This window comes from Pempheris klunzingeri, chromosome 1 (genome assembly GCF_042242105.1).
Source record: "Pempheris klunzingeri isolate RE-2024b chromosome 1, fPemKlu1.hap1, whole genome shotgun sequence".
NCBI lineage: Eukaryota > Metazoa > Chordata > Actinopteri > Acropomatiformes > Pempheridae > Pempheris > Pempheris klunzingeri.
In genome coordinates, this window is record NC_092012.1 from 29,167,896 (window position 1) to 29,187,108 (window position 19,213).

The 19,213-nt window shown below is 40.7% G+C and overlaps 1 protein-coding gene across 1 annotated transcript; it reads right to left on the reverse strand.

Moving 5' to 3' along the window:
* Positions 1-9,849: 9,849 nt before the first annotated feature.
* asb7 (ankyrin repeat and SOCS box containing 7) lies at positions 9,850-18,637 on the reverse strand. The gene is made up of 4 exons (XM_070834253.1): positions 18,586-18,637; positions 16,322-16,533; positions 14,691-15,296; positions 9,850-10,506 (listed from the first exon to the last, which is right to left on the reverse strand). The coding sequence occupies exons 1-4, from the start codon at positions 18,621-18,623 to the stop codon at positions 10,367-10,369; spliced, it is 996 nt and encodes a 331-aa protein (XP_070690354.1). The 5' UTR covers positions 18,624-18,637; the 3' UTR covers positions 9,850-10,366.
* Positions 18,638-19,213: the final 576 nt, after the last annotated feature.

Below are 19,213 nucleotides of genomic sequence, written 5' to 3' on the forward strand. Positions count from 1 at the left end.
TGAGGGGTAATGAGACTTTGCTCTCTCCAGCTCAGCAGGTAAGTGAATCACAGACTCTAAGCCTAAAACCTCAGAGTTTTTGCAGCACTGAGGTTAATACAAAAGTCCCCTGCAGTACAGTAGGTTATGAACTGATTTCTGGCCAACATATCTCCTGTCTGTCTGTAGGTTTCCCTTCATATCCACCATCCTACAGTTGACCTGGTGACTTGAAAGCAGACCTTGACCTGAGGGTTTGAGGTGAGGTCTAGAAAAGTGGTGAGTTGAGGATATGTAATAAAGTTCAAACAGTAACATTTAGCATTAATTCAGCATGTTATATTACTTTAGCATTTTGAGTCTGTCACACAGATGAGTGCAGGTGACCTTGTGTGTGTGGCTGCCATCCTCCAGCCTGGATACCAGCTTTATGTTCATCACAACAAGCTCAGATTTCACAGTGAGAGTGAATGATACTGCGGTGGTAAGTCACACAAACACAGCTGAACATGGGTGTGATACGCTGTGGTGTTTTGGTATGAGGCAGTGGAGTGCCATGGGGAAAAATAGTGTGCCATGGCAGAACAGGTTGGGAAACACGCCGTACACAAAGTAGTGCAGCATGAGCCAAGAGCCAGTTGTTTAATGTGGGAAAAACATTCAATCACCTATTTACTCATTTTACTCCGAGATGAGACGAGAGACAAAAACAGCCCACAAAACCTGTAAAATGAAGGAGGACAATGCACATTATGAGAGAAGAAAAAACAGAAGTGCATGTGTGGGCATAGATTTTCATAATTGCGTAGTGTGTGTGTGTGTGACCTTTCTGTTACACTGTCATTCATTCATATCAGTGCAGGACAGAAACAATATCAGTAGTGTGTCCTCAGCCTGCTGTCTTTAACCTTTTTAGTTCACCTGCAAATGATGGTCATGCGTGATAATTACGGAGGGTGTGAATAATATTTTTCTGGTGAAATGTAAATGTGTAATTTCTGTTACTCTGAAGTAATATACAGACCGCGTCACAAGCGTTTGGTGTCCCAGTTCCTCCATGTCCTTCCTTAGCCTTCAAAAACTGCCCAAAACAATTGTTATTCCTCAGAAACAAAGGAGAAATTTTGTTCTAGAGTTCTTAAGGACAATCTTTTGTGTTTGTGTTGAGAAATGTTAAAAACAACATGCAAGCTATGAGGTTTCAGTGATGGCAGCGTCCATAGCAACCACCATAGCAATGACAGAAAACATTACAGAATCTTCATAATAGCTGACAACCTGAAGATTGTATAATTTACTGAACAAAGATTATGAAAATAAAGTTTATATTCACCATTAGAAATGTCATCAGAATCTATTTTAATGCCAAAACTGAGAATAAAGGGACTGTCCACCTTTTTTGTTTGAGCAGGTTATATGGGAATTATAATGACTACCTTCAGTGTGGTCTGGTTGATCTGGTAGCATTCTGATTGCAACGTGTTCTGAGTGCATTTACCCTTTAATTTTATTTTTCTTGGCTCAGAAAAGATATCCATGCACAGATCACACGTCCACATTTCCAATAAAAATGTTAATGTTGAGGTATGTGGAATATCTGGAGTAGTGTGCACATTATTTGATTTAAAATTTTCTAAAAATTAAAAGTTCTATTCACCTCCATTGTATTGTGAAGGCCGGTATCTCAGGATCTTAGGAAATAAAAGCAAAACTATCAAGAGGGGAGTGAAAAACTATGTCTTGTGTAGGAGAACGAGGGCTTTGACATATTTTGATTTGTCTGTGTGAATCAGCATCAGTCATATGTGTGTCGTCAGATAGGAGTTCGACATCCTTCCTAGTGATGTGTTTCACAGCACCACTTGCTCAGGTGCTCAAAAAAGTAAAAACAAAAAGAAAGAGAGAAGCAAAAAGAACTTTTTCAGACAGCTTTTCAGACAATAGCCCTGGACGTAACAAGCCTACCGCAGGATACATCGTTTTTACCCTCAGCAGTGGGTTTGCAGTAATCTCATTTGTTTTTGAGTTTGCTAAAAAAGGGAAGAGAATGGAAGCATGTGAGTGTATGAGTGGTCAGAGCATGAGGGAATTCCTGCACTGGCCTCTCTGTCACTCGGTTCTGCCTCAGTGGCCCGTGCATCTGGCAAGAAGGTGAAATGCTTTCACCACAAAATGTAGTCTTAATAAAATGGTGCAGCTAACAGCTGGTTATGGTAACGGGGGGAGCAAAAGCCATCAGAAAGAGAGTCTTTGTTTTCTCGGAGTTCGGCACAAGGCGGCCGAACGTCACACAGCTGACCCCTGATAGCTGCTTGTCTCCTGGACCGAGCAATAAGATAAAGAGTCCCTTGAGAAAGCCCAGTGGAAACGAGCCAATGGCAGCTCCTGGAATGTCTTCTCGTTTCCTGGAGGACAAATATGTTTCATTCATCCTGCAACAATAACATACAGGCCTGAGTGTGTCTTGAAGCAGGTGATCTTAAATCATTTTCTTCAAAGTACACTTTGAAAACAAACATCAGCGAGTCTGAATATGAAGCAGAAGGTGTCCTTTTCGTCGAAAGAGAGAGATTCAGAAAGTAGAAGTAAAAACAAAATGGTATTTTTTCTCATAGGTTACCACGACCATGATTATCCACACTTCAGGTAATCTGACCGTCCTGGTTTCTGCTCCTATCAGCCATGTGAACGCTTCTCTTGACTTGCTCTATATGGAAACTTGTTATGAATTGGCGCTATATAGATAAAGACTGATTGATTGATTGATTGATTAGCTATGTCTCATAAGTGGTAAAAACTCAACCTTGGTGATTTCTTTAATGTGCAGAGTGAAGATGGGTGGGAACAAACATAACACTGTCAGACATTGAAAACTCAAACAGTTATCAAGAGTCACTGTAACAGTCGTATTAGTGGTGGTTAGTAAATGCTGCACTGAGATCAGGTAATTGAGGCACTGAGGAATCTAAATCCATAGTAGGTTAAAAACGATTAGTGTTAAATATGTGGGCCTAAAGCTGCTGAGACACAAGTGTAGTACTTTAAAGAGTGGAAGGTTGGTGATTGGTCGCCAGTTCTTTAGAGACCCAGGATCAAGGTGTGGTTTCTTCAGTAGAGGTACTACAGCAGTCACAAATATATATCTATAAAAACGATATAAACAATACATATATACAAATAATATTCAGCATTGTGGGTGCCAGAAATAGCCACGTCTTATAAAAGAGCTGCTTAAATTTGTAAGAACAGAGACCGTCTGGGATTCGATGTGTGAATTTTGCATTGCTGATTCTGCAGAAGCAGCCGGAGATGAGGAACTCACTTTGCATCTATTCTCATTCACTGTTGTGCACCCGTAACAGGGCGAGCAACTAACAGCTGCTTTTTCAGTCAGTTCGACTTCGGTATCAAAAAGACATCCAGTGTTGTGTTTAGATAAGATGCGTTTAGATTATTCTCTGTGGCTTCGTCTCCGCAAGAGACCCCTTTCAAGCAGTCATTTGATAGTGTTTTTCCTGGAGACCTTGAGAATTATGCCAGCAAGTCTGTACTTTTCTAATACAACAGTAAAACATTGTTGAGTGTTTTATTCAGATATGGCCTGGAGAAGGGACCTCCCTTTCTCATATGACACTACCAAAAAATGCACAGAAACAAACATGAATCGAACACAAATCCTTCACAGGGGGATAGGCGCACATATTTGATTTAGGTGGGACACTATGGAGGTGCCGTATCAGGTAGGAGAGGAAGAAACATTTAGATTTTTTAGACAGCACACAGAGCTGCACAGACTCCTGACAAAGCTGCTATTGTTTCTACTGTCTGAAGGCTTGCTGGCCCACAGAGGGATGGTATTGTTTTATCATGTAATGCTACCGGTGATCTGTTCAACGATAGCACCCTATGTTTGGTAAAGTAAGACAGAAGTATATCACAGCCACTATTAGGTCACCTCAGCTCAGTGTAGTGTTTGAGTCCTGCTGAGAACAAATGGAGGCGAAAGCAGAAACCACCTCCTTTAAGACAGCATTCCGGAGGGAAAAAAAGAAAGGGGAAATAGAGAAAGAAAAGGGAAAATGCCTTTTGTAAAATGATACAGAACTCAGGAGGGAAGCTTGACAAACTGCCATTTTCTGGTGCTTTTATATTCTGTTATTTGGGTGGGTGACCAATCAAACATGCACGCATTAAAAAGCTTCCAGTCCCTCCAAGCTAAGCAGGCACACACATGTGCTGAGCTATCCTCTGAAAGGGAACACTCTGGTCCCACGCCAGCGTGAGTGGAATGACCTGTACAGGCTCGGTGGTGGTTATTATCAGATGATTCTTACTTTCCACACTGGAGGAAGACGGTGCCGTAATATTATCTTCCACATCCTACTCAAATAGTCCCAAAATATTAGCATATTTGATTTGGTATTTCTTTTTTTTTTACATAATAAAACTGAAATAATGGTACTTTTCATATTGCTGATGATAATTAAATGATCCCCGAAATTAGAAACGGACTAACCCTAATCGGTTAGCTGCTGCATACGTGCTTTAGCTACTCTATAGCTGACATGCACCTCCTAAACATTGTAATGGCAGCTACAGAGATAAATACCATGTGGACTTTCTGACTGGTCCGCTTGGACTGCCGGTGTTTTCTCCTCCAAAAATGTTTCAGTAACAGATATCTCATGAAGCCATCTTCCTCTCCTCTATTTAACTATTCAGTAATGAAATAAAGCAGACCTTTCTATCATCACTCTATCACAAAGTAAATGAAAGAATAGAAACAGTTACTGTGGGGAACATAATTAAAGCCTGATCATGTCCAATACGTCTGTTTAGTGTCGTGGTGGTGATATAAATAGCTGCTAAAAGCTCTATTCGTGTGTCCAGTAAAGCAGGAAAGGGTGGCCAGAGGTGAAACTATCTTGGATTTAATAATTTTCCAGTTTTTAAATGATCCCAGATGAAAAATAATTTAAAATTGAATTAAAAATGTATCATTCTAACAGCTTTGATTCAACTGCATTCCGCTGTTGTGGTTTAAGTAGGAAAAATTGATTATGAACAGATGAGTGATTTGCCACCAAGTATCCTGACATGAAAGCCGGTCTTCACCACAGTCTAACAATTAAAGGAGCTATTGAACACGGCATTAATACAGCAAAAATCACATGAAATAGCACATTTCTTCATTTTAAATCGAACAAAAGCCTGTATGGAAAAACAGGGACACAGTGTCCAGTTGTGAGACTGAGGCTGCACGTTGTTATTAATGTCGAATTTAAGAGTTTTTTTAACTTTCCCCTTGTCGCCCACCACATGATCTAACAATGCAAGTGGAGGCCAACAGATCTGTCCAGCTCCAAATTACTCGATTGTCCAGACACTTGCTCAATTGCTCCCAGTTTTAAGTGATCAAAACCAAAACCATGAGCAGTTTGGTCCAGCCCCTTAGTAATAGTAGAGGCTAATGCATCCACACAGGATGTGTTGCTTAAGCAGCATGAAGGATCTAGTGTGTCCAGCCACACTAGATCAGTAAGTGCTAATGGGAGGATGGGTGTGAACAAAAACATGTCATTCAATTAATGAAACAGTCTTTCTTATTGGCTCTGGAATAACCCTGCAATAAGGGTTTAAATAATTGGTATACTTAGGTTAGTCTAATGTCTCAAGTGGCTCAAGCATTTATGCATGCAGGTGAAAAAAACTGGACTTAATGCGTAGGCAGGTGAAATGTACATGTTAAATTTCGGCCAATAAATCAAGGTTTCAAGGTTGTTTATTTGTCATTTTACAACACAGGGTGGCTCCATGAAATGTAAGTTGTAGCCCCTTCATGCTACACACATAAACCGTGTATAAAAAGATCTAAATTTAGAATAGAATACGGTAAAACAAGAATACTATAGAAGAAAATAATATAAAGCGATACAGTCATGTACATATACTCATGAAATCTGTGGTGCTGTTGTTTGAATCTGTGTCTGGGGGAATATAAAGAGCAACAAGATAGTGTTGATAATCTGGTCGACATCTCAACATTAAAAATTCAACATCTGGGAAACGCTGTCCATCAAGTAACCACAAGTGTTTCTTTGTAGTCGTTTTGCATTTCTTTCTAGTCCTTTCGTGTCTCTTTGAAGCCTTTTTGAATCTAGTTAGTGGTTGTTTTCCTGCCACACCTGAGTCAGCCCTCAGTAACTAAGAACTGATGATCTAAACCTCGTTATTTGGAGGTTAATCTGAAAGTGGAGGCAGCTGGAATATTGGCAATAATCCCTCAGTGAACAGGAAGACTGAATGCACAGAAGTAATGAAAGAGTGGGTCTGTAAACTGTGATGGATGTTTACAGTGTGTATAACGGGGAGTTCTGCTAATAATTTTACTAATTAACTTTGTTTTCTCTTCCAAATAAGGTTTCTTGACCTGTCAGAACTCAGATATTAACTTGGTGAGTAGTGTTATTACCACTAACAGTATAATAATGATCTTTTGTATGTTATCAAAAAAGAAAGAAAAGTTGGAAAAGTGTCCTTACTGTTAAAATCTGTCATCTCTGCCCCCTTTAACATCTGAAGGTAAATTCCTAATACAAACAAACACAAACGAGAAACGTTAACTTTAGTTTATTCACACATTTTGTTTTTTACATTTGAAAATCTGCATATTCTGTACATTCAGTAGTTAATGGTGAGGAAGACTTACAGCCATTTGATAGCCACATAAGACATGTATGAAGTGTTTCCCTGACTGTGACGACCAAAGTCTGCTGAGGAACTGATTGGAGAAGGCAGTCGACGTATGACAGACGTATTCACACACAATACAAAACTGCTGCTGCAAAATGGCATCGTATCAAATCCAGAGTCAGGTAAAGAAAGATGAACAGTTCGGAACTCACAGCTGAAATGCGGTGGACAATATTCTGGCACGTTGAACACTGAATAACCTTCAGCGTTTATTTTCACTCCGACCTCGGAGTACTGCGTTATAAAAACGATTAGCGAGTCAAAAAGGGAGGGAGCTGCATCCACAATTTTAGTAATCAGAATGTGTCATTAAAAGAATTAGCAGTACTTAAAGACACCAGTTAAACTACTCCTTCAAACATCAGAAAACCAAGGCTGTATGCATAATTACAAAAACCACGTTCTTAAATTAGAGAAAATAAATGCCTAGTGACACAAACACTCCTGGCTTTCTTATGATAGAGTTCAATTTCAGTGACTGCCTCTTACAGAGGATACAGCCTAGAAAACTGTCATTCGGAAGACTGAGAGCTACTCGGAGCTAATTCACAAAGTCAGAGGATCCTTTTCCAAATTAAAGTTTATCCTTAGGAGGCAGAGAAAGTAAGACATACCAGAGGTTAACTCTGGAGAATTAAAAGTATATGTGTGACCTTCCAAATCTGTGACTGACATCATATCCAAACTGCTGACAACCGATTACCAACTGGGCTCAAACACCTTGTAAACACACCGAACGCATAACCAGACTTCACCATGAAACTAACATCCATGCAGCAAGGCCCCAATGAGCGGGGCGATGGCAGCGTTTCATCTTACAGGTTTATTAACGCGTCTCATTTGTGTGAGATCGGCCGCAATCTGTGATATTGATTTTGAAGCATGTCAGCATGTGCGATGAAGGTTTTTGTGAATCTACATGGAAATAGAAAAAAAATGTACGTGAGCAGAGAGACGTCGTCGCCTCACGTCGTGCTTCAGTCATAGCGCTGACACTAACAAAAAAAAAAAAAAAAGAGTAAAAAAGTGGGTCCCCGTTTTGTTTGTCTTGTGCACACGGACGAGGACGCATGTACGCAAACACAGCAATGTGCCAGCAAAGGCAAAGAAGAGTGCTAGCTCGTAAACATGGACCTACACAACGCACGGTTCAAACTTGGAAGAAAAATCCAATTTATGGAGAAGGAAATGCACTCAAGGATCCAAACAATATGTCTTAGGGAGTAATACTGACTGCAAGCATGACTTTTGTTTGTTTACAAGGGAACTCAAGAACCACAACTTTCCCCATTTCCTGGACACGCGCACTATGTGAAGGGACCTTGAGGATCACAAAGGCAGTGTCCTTCATAAGTAGGGGAGAAGAAGGCTACATTTGGAGGAGCCTTCTGGAGGGCAAAACAGTCGTGTATCTTCATGGTTGTTTTAAACCAATTCAATATTTGGTCTAATTTCTCTGTTTACCTGCATAGAGCACACAGTCCGCATTTCAAAATGTGCAGTTTTCACAAAAATATCCTCTTACCAAACTACAAACATGCAAATTTAAACATGAAAATGACAGTGACACGTTAATGTGGGGGAGCTTTGTTAGAATGGATTCGCGAATACAACATTCTAGGAAAACCAACTTTGGATGCCACATATTTTCACTACGCATTTTAATCACATGCAGAGACGAAGAAAAAAAATATATATTTCCTGTGGCGTGGGCATTGCTTAAACCCCAAATCCTACATTTTATTTTAAATTGTCAAAATGAAAAATTCACAGTATGATCTCCACAACAGAGTTACCTGTAAGAGATGATGAATTTTAAGAAAGCACCCAACATTTCTGCCATAAAAATCAAAGAACATTTGATTCCAAATTATTCTTGTACAACAGAGTATTTGAACTCAGACGCACGAAAAAGAAATAGTCACACCAAACAGATCACAATACTTTCCAAACTTTAAATACATTAAGAATATCAGAGATCATTGCTTAAATAAATTCTACAAAAATATCTGTTGTATATGTAACATATTTACATTGACTGTAGCTTCTAGCGATTGGGTGTCAGTGTTATCCAGAACAGGCTTTTTATTACTTAGGACTACATGAACTGCTTTAGTGAGTAAAATGTGGTGCTTTCAGAACAGAATTCCATCACAGTGCACTCACTCCAAACTCAAAGATACATACTGTTTATAGTGCACAAATGGAGAAAGCAACGTGATTTATAGTTGATCGCTGCAAACGCTTCCACTTTTCAACCAGCGGTGTTCAAATTCAAAATTTCAACTGCACGTTATAGTCTTCCTTGTGTCATTATGAAATAAAATGTTTATCTGCAAGTTACTTCTACTTTTTTTTTTTTTTTTTTTAAAGACACACTCCCTGATTATGTCACCCTATAGGAGCCCTGAACCTCAAGATTTCCTCCTTCTTACTGTTGTTTTAAAATGAAGTTCCGTCCCATCAGGAGGACATTTTGTGGCCTGATAATCGCACTGAATTGTCATTTCACTTGGCTCATTCAGCCTGACATGTTGATGTTATGCTGAGCGGACTCTGGTCACCCCCTGCTACTTTCTGAATTGAACTTTAGAGGCGAGCGTACACCAGATTTCGGCTGTTAATTTGACAGTTTGAGGGGGGTGGTGATGCCTCATTAACTGCCTGAACGGTCGATTATCTGGCTGCTGGCCGATCAGATGGATTTCTGGCAGGTCAGAGATGTTGGTTGGTTGTTTGATATGACCTGTAGTGAGCTTGTTTTAATATTACTGGAGTATTTACATGTTGTTGCTATGGCAGTCTCGACTGCGACTGTACTGCAATAGATATAAATCAAACAGATCGTACTGTCCACGTCTCCCAGCCATCTGTAGCTTCAGTCTGTTTCCTCTTTCTGTTCAAAGCTGAATAGCACAAAGAAACGCTGCCTTTCTCTTTCTACGTGGCAAGCTGGCGACAGATGACTGACTGATTGGTTGACTGTCTCCGTGTAATAGCTGTCAATGAACACAACAGTTCTATTTGCTTAACTTCTATTTGCTTAATAAGTGACTGAACTAAATTGCAGATGTTGGTGTGGATTCAGATTTGGAACTGGGCTATTTTGGGGTTTAGACTCACTGGTGATAAAACAAAATCAGGGAGTGTGCTTGCATTTAAACAAAGGTTCCTATAGCTCAGGAAACAAAACAGATGGGAAAAATATACTCGCTGGCAAGTATGCACTTGATGATAATCTGAGCCAGCAAGGATAACATCATACACATTTTACAGTAACAACATAACTGGTAATGCTAACTGTAGTAACAATGACTGCGAATGAATGAGGTTTTCCTTTGCCCCACAAAAAGCAGAACTGTTGCTCACATGAAGTGGATCCATTTCCATTCTTCAGCAACTGTTCCAACTGTAAAAAGGCTGAGATGGAGAACAGGGGTAGAAAACTCTACTTTGAATGTGTTGTACTGGACGAACAAAGTGAATGAACAAACAGGACTGACTATCCTTCATTGTATAAAGAACAGACCTGTGGACCTCTCTCCCAGATGGGGAAGTCATAGTGATTGCATAGTCTTTAGAAATGATAGCAGAGAGCTTTCAGTGGCCCCCTCCTCTCCTGTTGTTGCCGACTTCACACGTTGTCAAATTTATGTTTTAAATAGTCTTTCATAACCTTTGCAATTGGTAGGTCCTCCAAGAATTTCAAGCTTTGAAGGCCGATGCAATGGCGGATTTTTATTCGACACATGTCTTGTAGCGTCCGAGGTTGTCCTGAAAGAGGAAGAGAAGCATTAATCACACAGAGGAAGAACACCTGAGAGGGAGCTCACCACCACAGCCAGACTGGTCCATCGGTGGGGCGATTGTAGCTTTTGGCTGATTTTGTCTTATAATCCACCACCACGGACTTATTTGCGTGTGAAATACAGAACTTGAATGATAATAAACCGTGCTCCCTCATGTCTTTCCAGCAGCCCTGTTAGCCGTAGCAGTGTCATGTTTTGTCCTCTCGGTTGAGTGATTTATAACCCGTTGACTAACTTGGGTGGGTTGTGCTTGTTCAACAGTACGTAAGACACTTCTACATGACAACAGTGATGACAAAGGCCTCATCTGTTTAACGCTGACAGCCTCCATACAACACATGCTTGCAGTTTATCTGTTGCAAAATTACTGTTAACTGATAGTATCAAATCTGAGCGATAATGTAAAAGAAAGCCCAGTGGTCAAATGAACTAATCTCTCCATCCTTCTGTAACATGTTGTATACTGTTTGCTAACATCATCTGTTCTAGCAAGAAAAGGAACAAAGAGACAAAATGAGATGCAGCAACTAAACATCAGGGACAGATCACAACAACAGGCGGGACAGCATGCAGACATTAATAAAAAAAGGAGATAATGTTAACATGCTGTCTCTTTATACAGGCTATTATAGGAATGTCTGCAGGTATGTCTGTCATATACACTGGGCCAAGAAAGGACGATACACCCATACGATTTTAGGCAATACAGTTGACCTGCAATGATTATAATGTTAAAATGTTGCGGTCATTACAGCTTGTTTGTGTGTTGATTCAGCTCTATAATCCATTTTGCACTGTGTGATGTAAAACTGAGAAGTGTTCAACAAAACTAATAAAGCACCATGTGCAGTCATACAGTCATAATAACCCCAAACAAAACACTGTCTCTGACCGTCATAGCAAAAGCCCAATGCTGTAGATCCATTGTTAAGCTTTTATGTCCCTCTTTCAGCTGTAGTTTTCCAACAGCCTTCCAAAGGCATTAATCAGTCCTCCAAATCACTCAGTGTCTGCTCTGTTATCAGCTGTATGCAAACAGTTGGGAAGAATCCTCTTTATTCCAGGAAGTGGTGTGTGGGGGTGTTATCTGTCTAATGTGGGTAAAGTGACTCCTCTGTCATGGACACTTGTCTTCTTTAACCACGGAAACACCCATGAGTTGAGATAGGTGGAGAAATCATAACAAAACTCAGTTTACCATCTCCACTGATTCCATGAGGCTTAAAACAGATTTGAGTCTGAGGCGGTTACCATTCCATTCCCCTTCACTGTACTGGGACGGCAGCAGTGGCTATGCCAAAACATCTAACTACTACAGTACTCGCATGCCTCAATGGCAGTGCAGCTAAGTGGGAAAATACACTCTCTTTTAAATTGAATTGGAGGAACAGCAAATTCTAAGAGAATATAATGTCTGTGTTAAGTTTTTATTGTTTTATGTCTAAATAAAACCAAACTCCATGCATCTAGCTGGCCACAAAACTCAAACACCAAGCTCTGCAATGATCCCTTTTCTACTGCAGGAAGTTAACGTAACATATATCAAATGTCCCATGTTCTTCTTCTGTTTCCATACATTTGGCCACTGCTACATTAAGGTGGCACTAAATGAAAGTTGCAGGAACTTTCATGGGTTGGCGCCAGTGCCGTCAATCCTGATTGGTCAGGGAGCTGTGATGTCACATTACAACAATCACAACAACGCAGCCAAACCGTGCAGGGAAAAAGTGAATAGGTGACACAACAGGTGGGCAGACTGGCCAGGCTAATGAGCTTCTTTGTTCCGAATTATGCAACTAATACAGTCATTTCACATCAACCACGTACTGTGCTGTGGTAAAAACAACAGGCCAATCTCATCATTGGATTTTGTACTTTTTAAAATGGATTTTAACGATTGCAAATCTAGACTAGGATGTCAACAACGATCGAGATATCGTATGTGACATTTTCTCTGGGTGTCGTGTGTCTAAGCTTATGGTTTTGCCTTAACGTGGAACCTTTGTATGAGGACAGTTGAAAAGAGCTGGGTGCCTGTCATTCTGTGTGGGACGAGCCTTTCATGGCACATGAGTTAATCCAGGAGGTAGAGGTGTAATCAATAACCCAGCAGATATGTGATCTGGCTGAGGGTTTGGAGTCTCTGAAAGGGCTTGTCTGAATCAGTGCACAGCTCTTTGATATCTTTGATATCAAAGTTCAGGGGGTAGTGGAGGAATGCAGCCATTGTTCCCTCTAAATCGTAATGCTCCAGGTAATGTGCTCTCCTGTTCCTCCGACCTGGGATTGTTCTGTGACTGAAGACTGGTCATTATAACCTCGTGTTGGCAAGCAACCCTCTTTCACTCCATACATATCTCATCTCTTTCCTCCACTCAACTTACAATAAAAAGCTCTATCACTTTTGTACTAAACTTGGAATCCTTTGCTGCACCCCACCCACTTTCACAGATTTCTTTTCATGGTTAAGGACATTAACTTTTCCCTGTGCCACACTGCATTAGCAAACAAGCATGGAACACTAGCTTGTATCCATGCTTACAAATACAGTGTTCACTTCAAAATCAAATATCACATTGTACAAACAAATATGGCACTCAAGCAAACAAACCTATTTCTATGGGGTTTGGAGATGCACCAAGCTAAGGTGTCAAGTAAGAACGTGTTTAGCTTTACTTATTGTAACTCATAATGTCGTCATGAGAAAAATGTTATATTTTGGTGGAGAAAAAAAACAATCCTAATTACCAAATCTCCCAGTTTCATCTTAAATAAAATAAGTGCAAAAAAGCCAATACCCAACTTGTGGGTGGCATGATTTATATCCATCTTTATTCTAGCTTTTTTCTAGCTGATGAACTAATTGTATTCATTTCTTTTTTCTACTATCACGGATTTAATTTCAAACAGTTTGGAAATGGCACGTATGAATGTGGTCATGTGACCCATAATTTATTAGTCAGTCTTTCAACCTAAATAACATTGTAAAAAGTAGAATATAGTTAAGTATTAGTCGACAAGGAGAGATGTGAATAAATAGACGTACCAAAAATGACCAAAAACTGCAACACTGAACACACTGGACTTCAGATGATATCAAAATCAATCACTGTTAATAGCTCTGGTGTTGTTAAATGTTGGTCAGATAAAATGTATTACTATTATTATTAGTATTGTTATTATTATTGAGGTGTTGTTTAATAAGTTTAATAAGAGTCAATAGATGTTAATAAGAGTCCCATTCTGATGACATCTACATTATGGAAATGCTTCCTCATGTCCACTCTCCTCCCATGATCCACAAATCTCTCACCCTGCGCCATCATGGAGGATCTTCGAATCAACTCGCGGAGACGAGGAGTGAAGAGGCTTTCGGAGTAGCTTAGAGCACGGAATATGCAAGCTAATACGCATGAGAGAGACGCGAGTGATGGGAGTGAGGAGACACATTAGCATAATGAAAAGCGCCAATGGAGTCACAGTGCCACCTACTGACAACAGGACTTATTCGCATCCATCTAAAATTTGGTCAACAAAATCTAAAGCTTTTTTTTTTTTACAACGCTAAATTACACTACTTTTGAGTTTTCATGGATCGTCACTACTATGGCAAGGAGCACAATTTGCATGCTTCACATCTCGTAACAGCACCACCCACTGGCAACAGAAAGTTAACCTAATGTGACAAACGTCACCTGATTTACACAGAATTCAGAGTGGTCTCACACCAAATTAGTGAATGTTCTCTAGCGCCACATCGTGGACATAAAAAGTCATATTTAACTCATTCATGCAATGTCTAAAATACAAACCTCAATAACAACACCACAGCTACCACTCCCTCCGAATTGCACAGGGTGGGAGGGGCCTGTTCAATACTGCCTGCAGCTTTAATTTACCATTATTGTTACGCACTGAATTTGTTGCACCTCTGAACAGTGGGAACAGATACCTAAATGTACTGCTGTAGGGCATGCTTGTGTGACAGGTAGTGTGTTGGGAGGGGCCCGTTCAATACTGCCTGCAGCTTTAATTTACCATTATTATTACGCACTGAATTTGCTGCACCTCTGAACAGTGGGAACAGGTACCTAAATGTACCGCTGTAGGGCATGCTTGTGTGGCAGGTAGTGTGTTGGTGATACTCACTGGTGACCTCCTGCAGAAAGTCCAGACAGGGCCGGCTGATCCCAGACATGCTAACAGATACAGCTACAGGTGTCTGGCCCTCGTAGTTTCTGGTGTTGGTATCAGCTCCGTACGTATAGAGCATCTGGGCGCACAGCACATCATCCCTGAGGGCCGACAGGTGCAGGGGGGTCTGGCCGTCTTCAAGACGTCCGAGATTAGTGTCCGCTCCCCTCTGCAGGAACATGCGGCAGTATGAGTGATTGCCTTTGATGACGGCGTATCGCAGCAGGAAGCCATTTTGAATGTCTATGTTGGCGCTGTGGTCCAGGAGGATCCGTACACAGCTGGAGCGCTCGCGGATGATAGCCAGCTGTAGTGGTGTGGTGCCTTTGTCGCTCAGCGGGTCCACCTCGGCCCTGAACTCAAGGAGGAGGCGTACAAACGAGTCTCGGCCGTAGTGGGCAGCCACGTGCAGAGGTGTCCAGCCATCGTTGCTTTTTGCATTTATAATGTCACTGCGAAACTCAGATTCCAGCATCAGCCGGGCGATGCGTGCTCTGCCGTGCATAGCAGCATAGTGAAGTGCTGTGAAGCCACCAATGAAGTCCTTCACTGTGGGGTCAGCTGCACAGAGGAGAGTGGAGACAGGGTGGAAATGAGAAGAACGTCTAATACAGCAGAAATTGTGCTTTCAGGCTGTGGATGATGTGATCTGTGATCAGCTGGGAATCTACAGTCCACTTAACTCTAATCTGCTGTAAATAAACCATGTCGTAGTTATGCACTGCCCCCTAGGCATCATATTTGAGGTGCACTATTCAGCAGAGATACAGTGCACTGAACCTCCAACACAGCTAGACATTATGAGTCTGACTGATTCCCTCTATGTAAAACCATTAAACCTCCTTTCACTGTTCATATCAATGTTGAATGGGTATTACATGACTTTTAAACAAGAGACAGAGCAGCAGTTTTACACACTAGTATCAACATTTTTTTTCCAGGACATTTCATACAATTGAGGAGGAACTACACTAACAATGGCAGCTGGAGAGTGCTCTAGAAAAGTGGCCCAAAATTTCCAACCATAAAAACTTTATCAGTATTTAGATGGCAGCTTTTTGTGCTGCACTTAAGAAGCAAAAGAATCAATTAATTCATCTTTAAAACCACAATTTAAAGAACCATTTTGTGAAGCTCACAAAGTAACATAATAACATTGAGACATTTCATTCAGTAATTTATGTGATTTTCACATTAACTTTGTGATTTGTTGTATTCAAAGCTGCAGGATAAAATACATTGAAAGTGTTACTGCTGTTGATGCACCTGTGCTACTAGCTGCTAGAGATGTCATCAATAACTGTTGCTGTATCTATCCAATTCACAGCGTCATAACACCTTAAAAACAAACTATAAAATTGACTTGGCAGGGTGCATAGCACAGGTGGAGGGGATGAGTGGGGATTGGGTGTCCCCACTCCTTTAGGGACAAGGCGCATGCTTTCTAACTTGAATGGCTTTGAACAGAGGTGAATGAAATGCTGTCTCTTCCAGTAAAATAATGCCATCTAGTGTTTCGACAGAAAAAAAACAGAAAAACCTGACAAATTCAAAAGCAAGACAAAAATAAAGACAAAGCCTCAGACCTCCATGCTCCAGAAAAACCCGAACACATCTCTCTTTTCCTTTGGCAGCAGAGAAGTGGAGCAGTGTCCAGCCGTTGGCATCACGGATCTTAGGTGAGTATCCCTGCTCCAGCATCCTCCTGACAGTGCAGACATCCCCCGCTGCCACTGCAGCCTGGATCTGCAGCTCCTCGTGAAGCTCAGGGTTCCTTCTGCAGTGATGGTTCAGCATCCTGTCACACAGGAAAGGAAACATTCATCTGTACCCGACCTCTGGAATACACTCTGTATGTCTTTGGAGAAAAGGGTGGGTATGGGCTGTGTGTCGGAAGTGAAGTTTCTGACTCACTTGGGTTGATGAACTGATCGCTATGATATGAAAATGTTCTATTATCCAAAATAATATACATTTTTCATATATCGTACATGTTAGTGCTATCTAAACTTAAAACTTAAATTACAGTCTAATGCATACCTGGTAGACAGGTCTCAGCTAAAATAAACCAGATCAGAGTCTGATCATTTCTCTATTGAGCCCTAGAGTTTTTTTCTCCTTCTCCCCCTGCTAGTGTTACAGCACAGCTCTCCTTATATACTCCTGGGCACTACATTGCGTGCATTTCACTGTACTTGCGCATTCATGAATATGGAAATGTGAAAAATTAGTTGGGTGCCCACTGAGTGAACCTGAGTTCAGACGATATGGATGGAAGAATTATGGATTTGCTACACCCTGCCACCAGTTATCATTAGCAAAGAGCAGCGTACAAAAATGATGTTATAAATAATGTTAAATACTTGACAACAGGTTAGAATCATACTTGACTGTTTTCTGGTTAAAGTGCTCTTTGGAAGCCGTGTCTGCACTCTGCCGAAGACCATTTAGGAGGACGAAAGCTCCAGTCATACAAAATGAGTAATATTTATTACAAAGAAGGGATCTGCTGCTACGTCACACAGCTGTGATTTAGAACAAGTCAAGGAAAAACCCAAACTTTGATGTGTTTACAGTTTGCCGTGTGTTAATTTGAACCAGATTGCTGTGACAAAACAAGCATGGGTTCAGCTGACTGGCGGCTGTACAGAATGTGTGATGAAGTTACCTTATAGGACTGGTGCAAAAATAATGCTGTACATTCAGTATTCACACAGAATGGTAATTGGAGGAAGGAAATTGGCTTTTCTGATCTTCCTGCGCAGCCAACAATAAAAACTTTAGAATTATGGAACAATGTACAGTTTGTTTTATCATTTAATCTAGTTGCACTTTTGACTATCACAATAAAAACACCTTTCCATAATTTAACACACAAACAAAAAACATATTGCAGAGCATGTGCCAACAGTAATGTCTTTGCTTCCTTTCAACCTGATGCAGTTTCAACATGCTGTCAAATATATTGGCTTACACTGCAACTGCAAATGGAACTGGTCTTTCAGTGCATCTATATTCTTTGCTGTATATTTCTGTGGCACTGACATACTGACCTCATGTCTGCAGATACTAGTGTTGTGCTAATGCATTAGATCTTATGGGGTTATGAACTGGCCTGTTTTTTTAGATGATCAGGAAGCCTCTTTCTGGGGTCAGAATTGAAATGAGGCAGATATGACACCTCATAAATGCCAAGTACACAATTACATTAGTTTGACACCTATGCAAGTGTTGTCTCAACGAGATAATACATGGCAACAGATGAATATATAACTTATTAAACATGAGTAAGCTGCAAAATCTGTCCTCTTAATAAACTATGATCTTAAAGATCAGTCACTGAGGTGTGCAGCAGGTTTAAGCACAGCCTTGAATACAGTGATCTCTAGTAGCATTAAGGTGATTTGTGCAGGACATAGCAGCTGGATTCAGACTGGGGCACAAATTTTACTTTTCATGTTCACATAGAGGAGGGTGTGTGTGAAATACATTTTGTCACGTGACCATGTCCACAAAAGTCCTGCTGTTGAGTGCAGACCATCCACAAGCTGCAAAAATGCATGAGCTTGTGGGTTTTACACGCAGCCCGTACTCGCTGACAAAATGTATGTGAACAAGTGCAAACACCCACTGTGATATGAACAGAACCATGTGAGCATCTGCTCTTTGGGTACATTTTGGAGAACATCCTGCCCCTAAAACATGGGTGCAGTTTAAATCACATGTCAGAGAAACAGCTGATAAGTTCAAATAGTTTCTCTTGTTACATGAAATGACTTATTTAGCTCATACATCTACATGTTGATCACTCTCAAGTGAAAAGACAAGGATGATAAAAATCAGATTGTACCTTTTGACAAGCTGAAGAGACGTGCTTCTCTTCGTCATATCGGAGCTGCACCTGTAAATATACAGCTGCACTGTCAGGGAAGCTGAGGGGACTAAGAAGGCACTCTGTCTTCAGTAGTTCTTCCTGCAACACACAGAACACCGTCATTTCTAGCAGGTCAGATAAAAAGGTGGGAGCTTTAAGCTGCAAACACCGACATGATCAAATAATAATCGACCCACTTAACGTCATGCAATATAAAGGCTTTGCTACAGACACATTACCACTAATACAAATGATGTGTTAAATGACAGGAATGTGAAATGGGAGGAATCTGCTAATGCAACTTGCTAATAGAATTAGCCCTGGTTTAGAATTTGCTAACGCCTTATTGTTCAAAACAAATGGCTGAAACGTTGCAACAAGGCAGAAAACTCCACAGCATATTCTTTCCCCAGATGTCAGCAGTCTACATGTTTAGTTGGTTAGCTTAACCGGCTGATTGAAAAACAATGGACAATAGAGGGGCTTTATTTGCTAACATAACCAACAATGCAAACCACGCACAAGTGAACAATAACCATAACTAGCTGTATTTGAGGGGGGCAAACGGGCAAATGGAAACAATACATCCATGCATGCAGCTAAT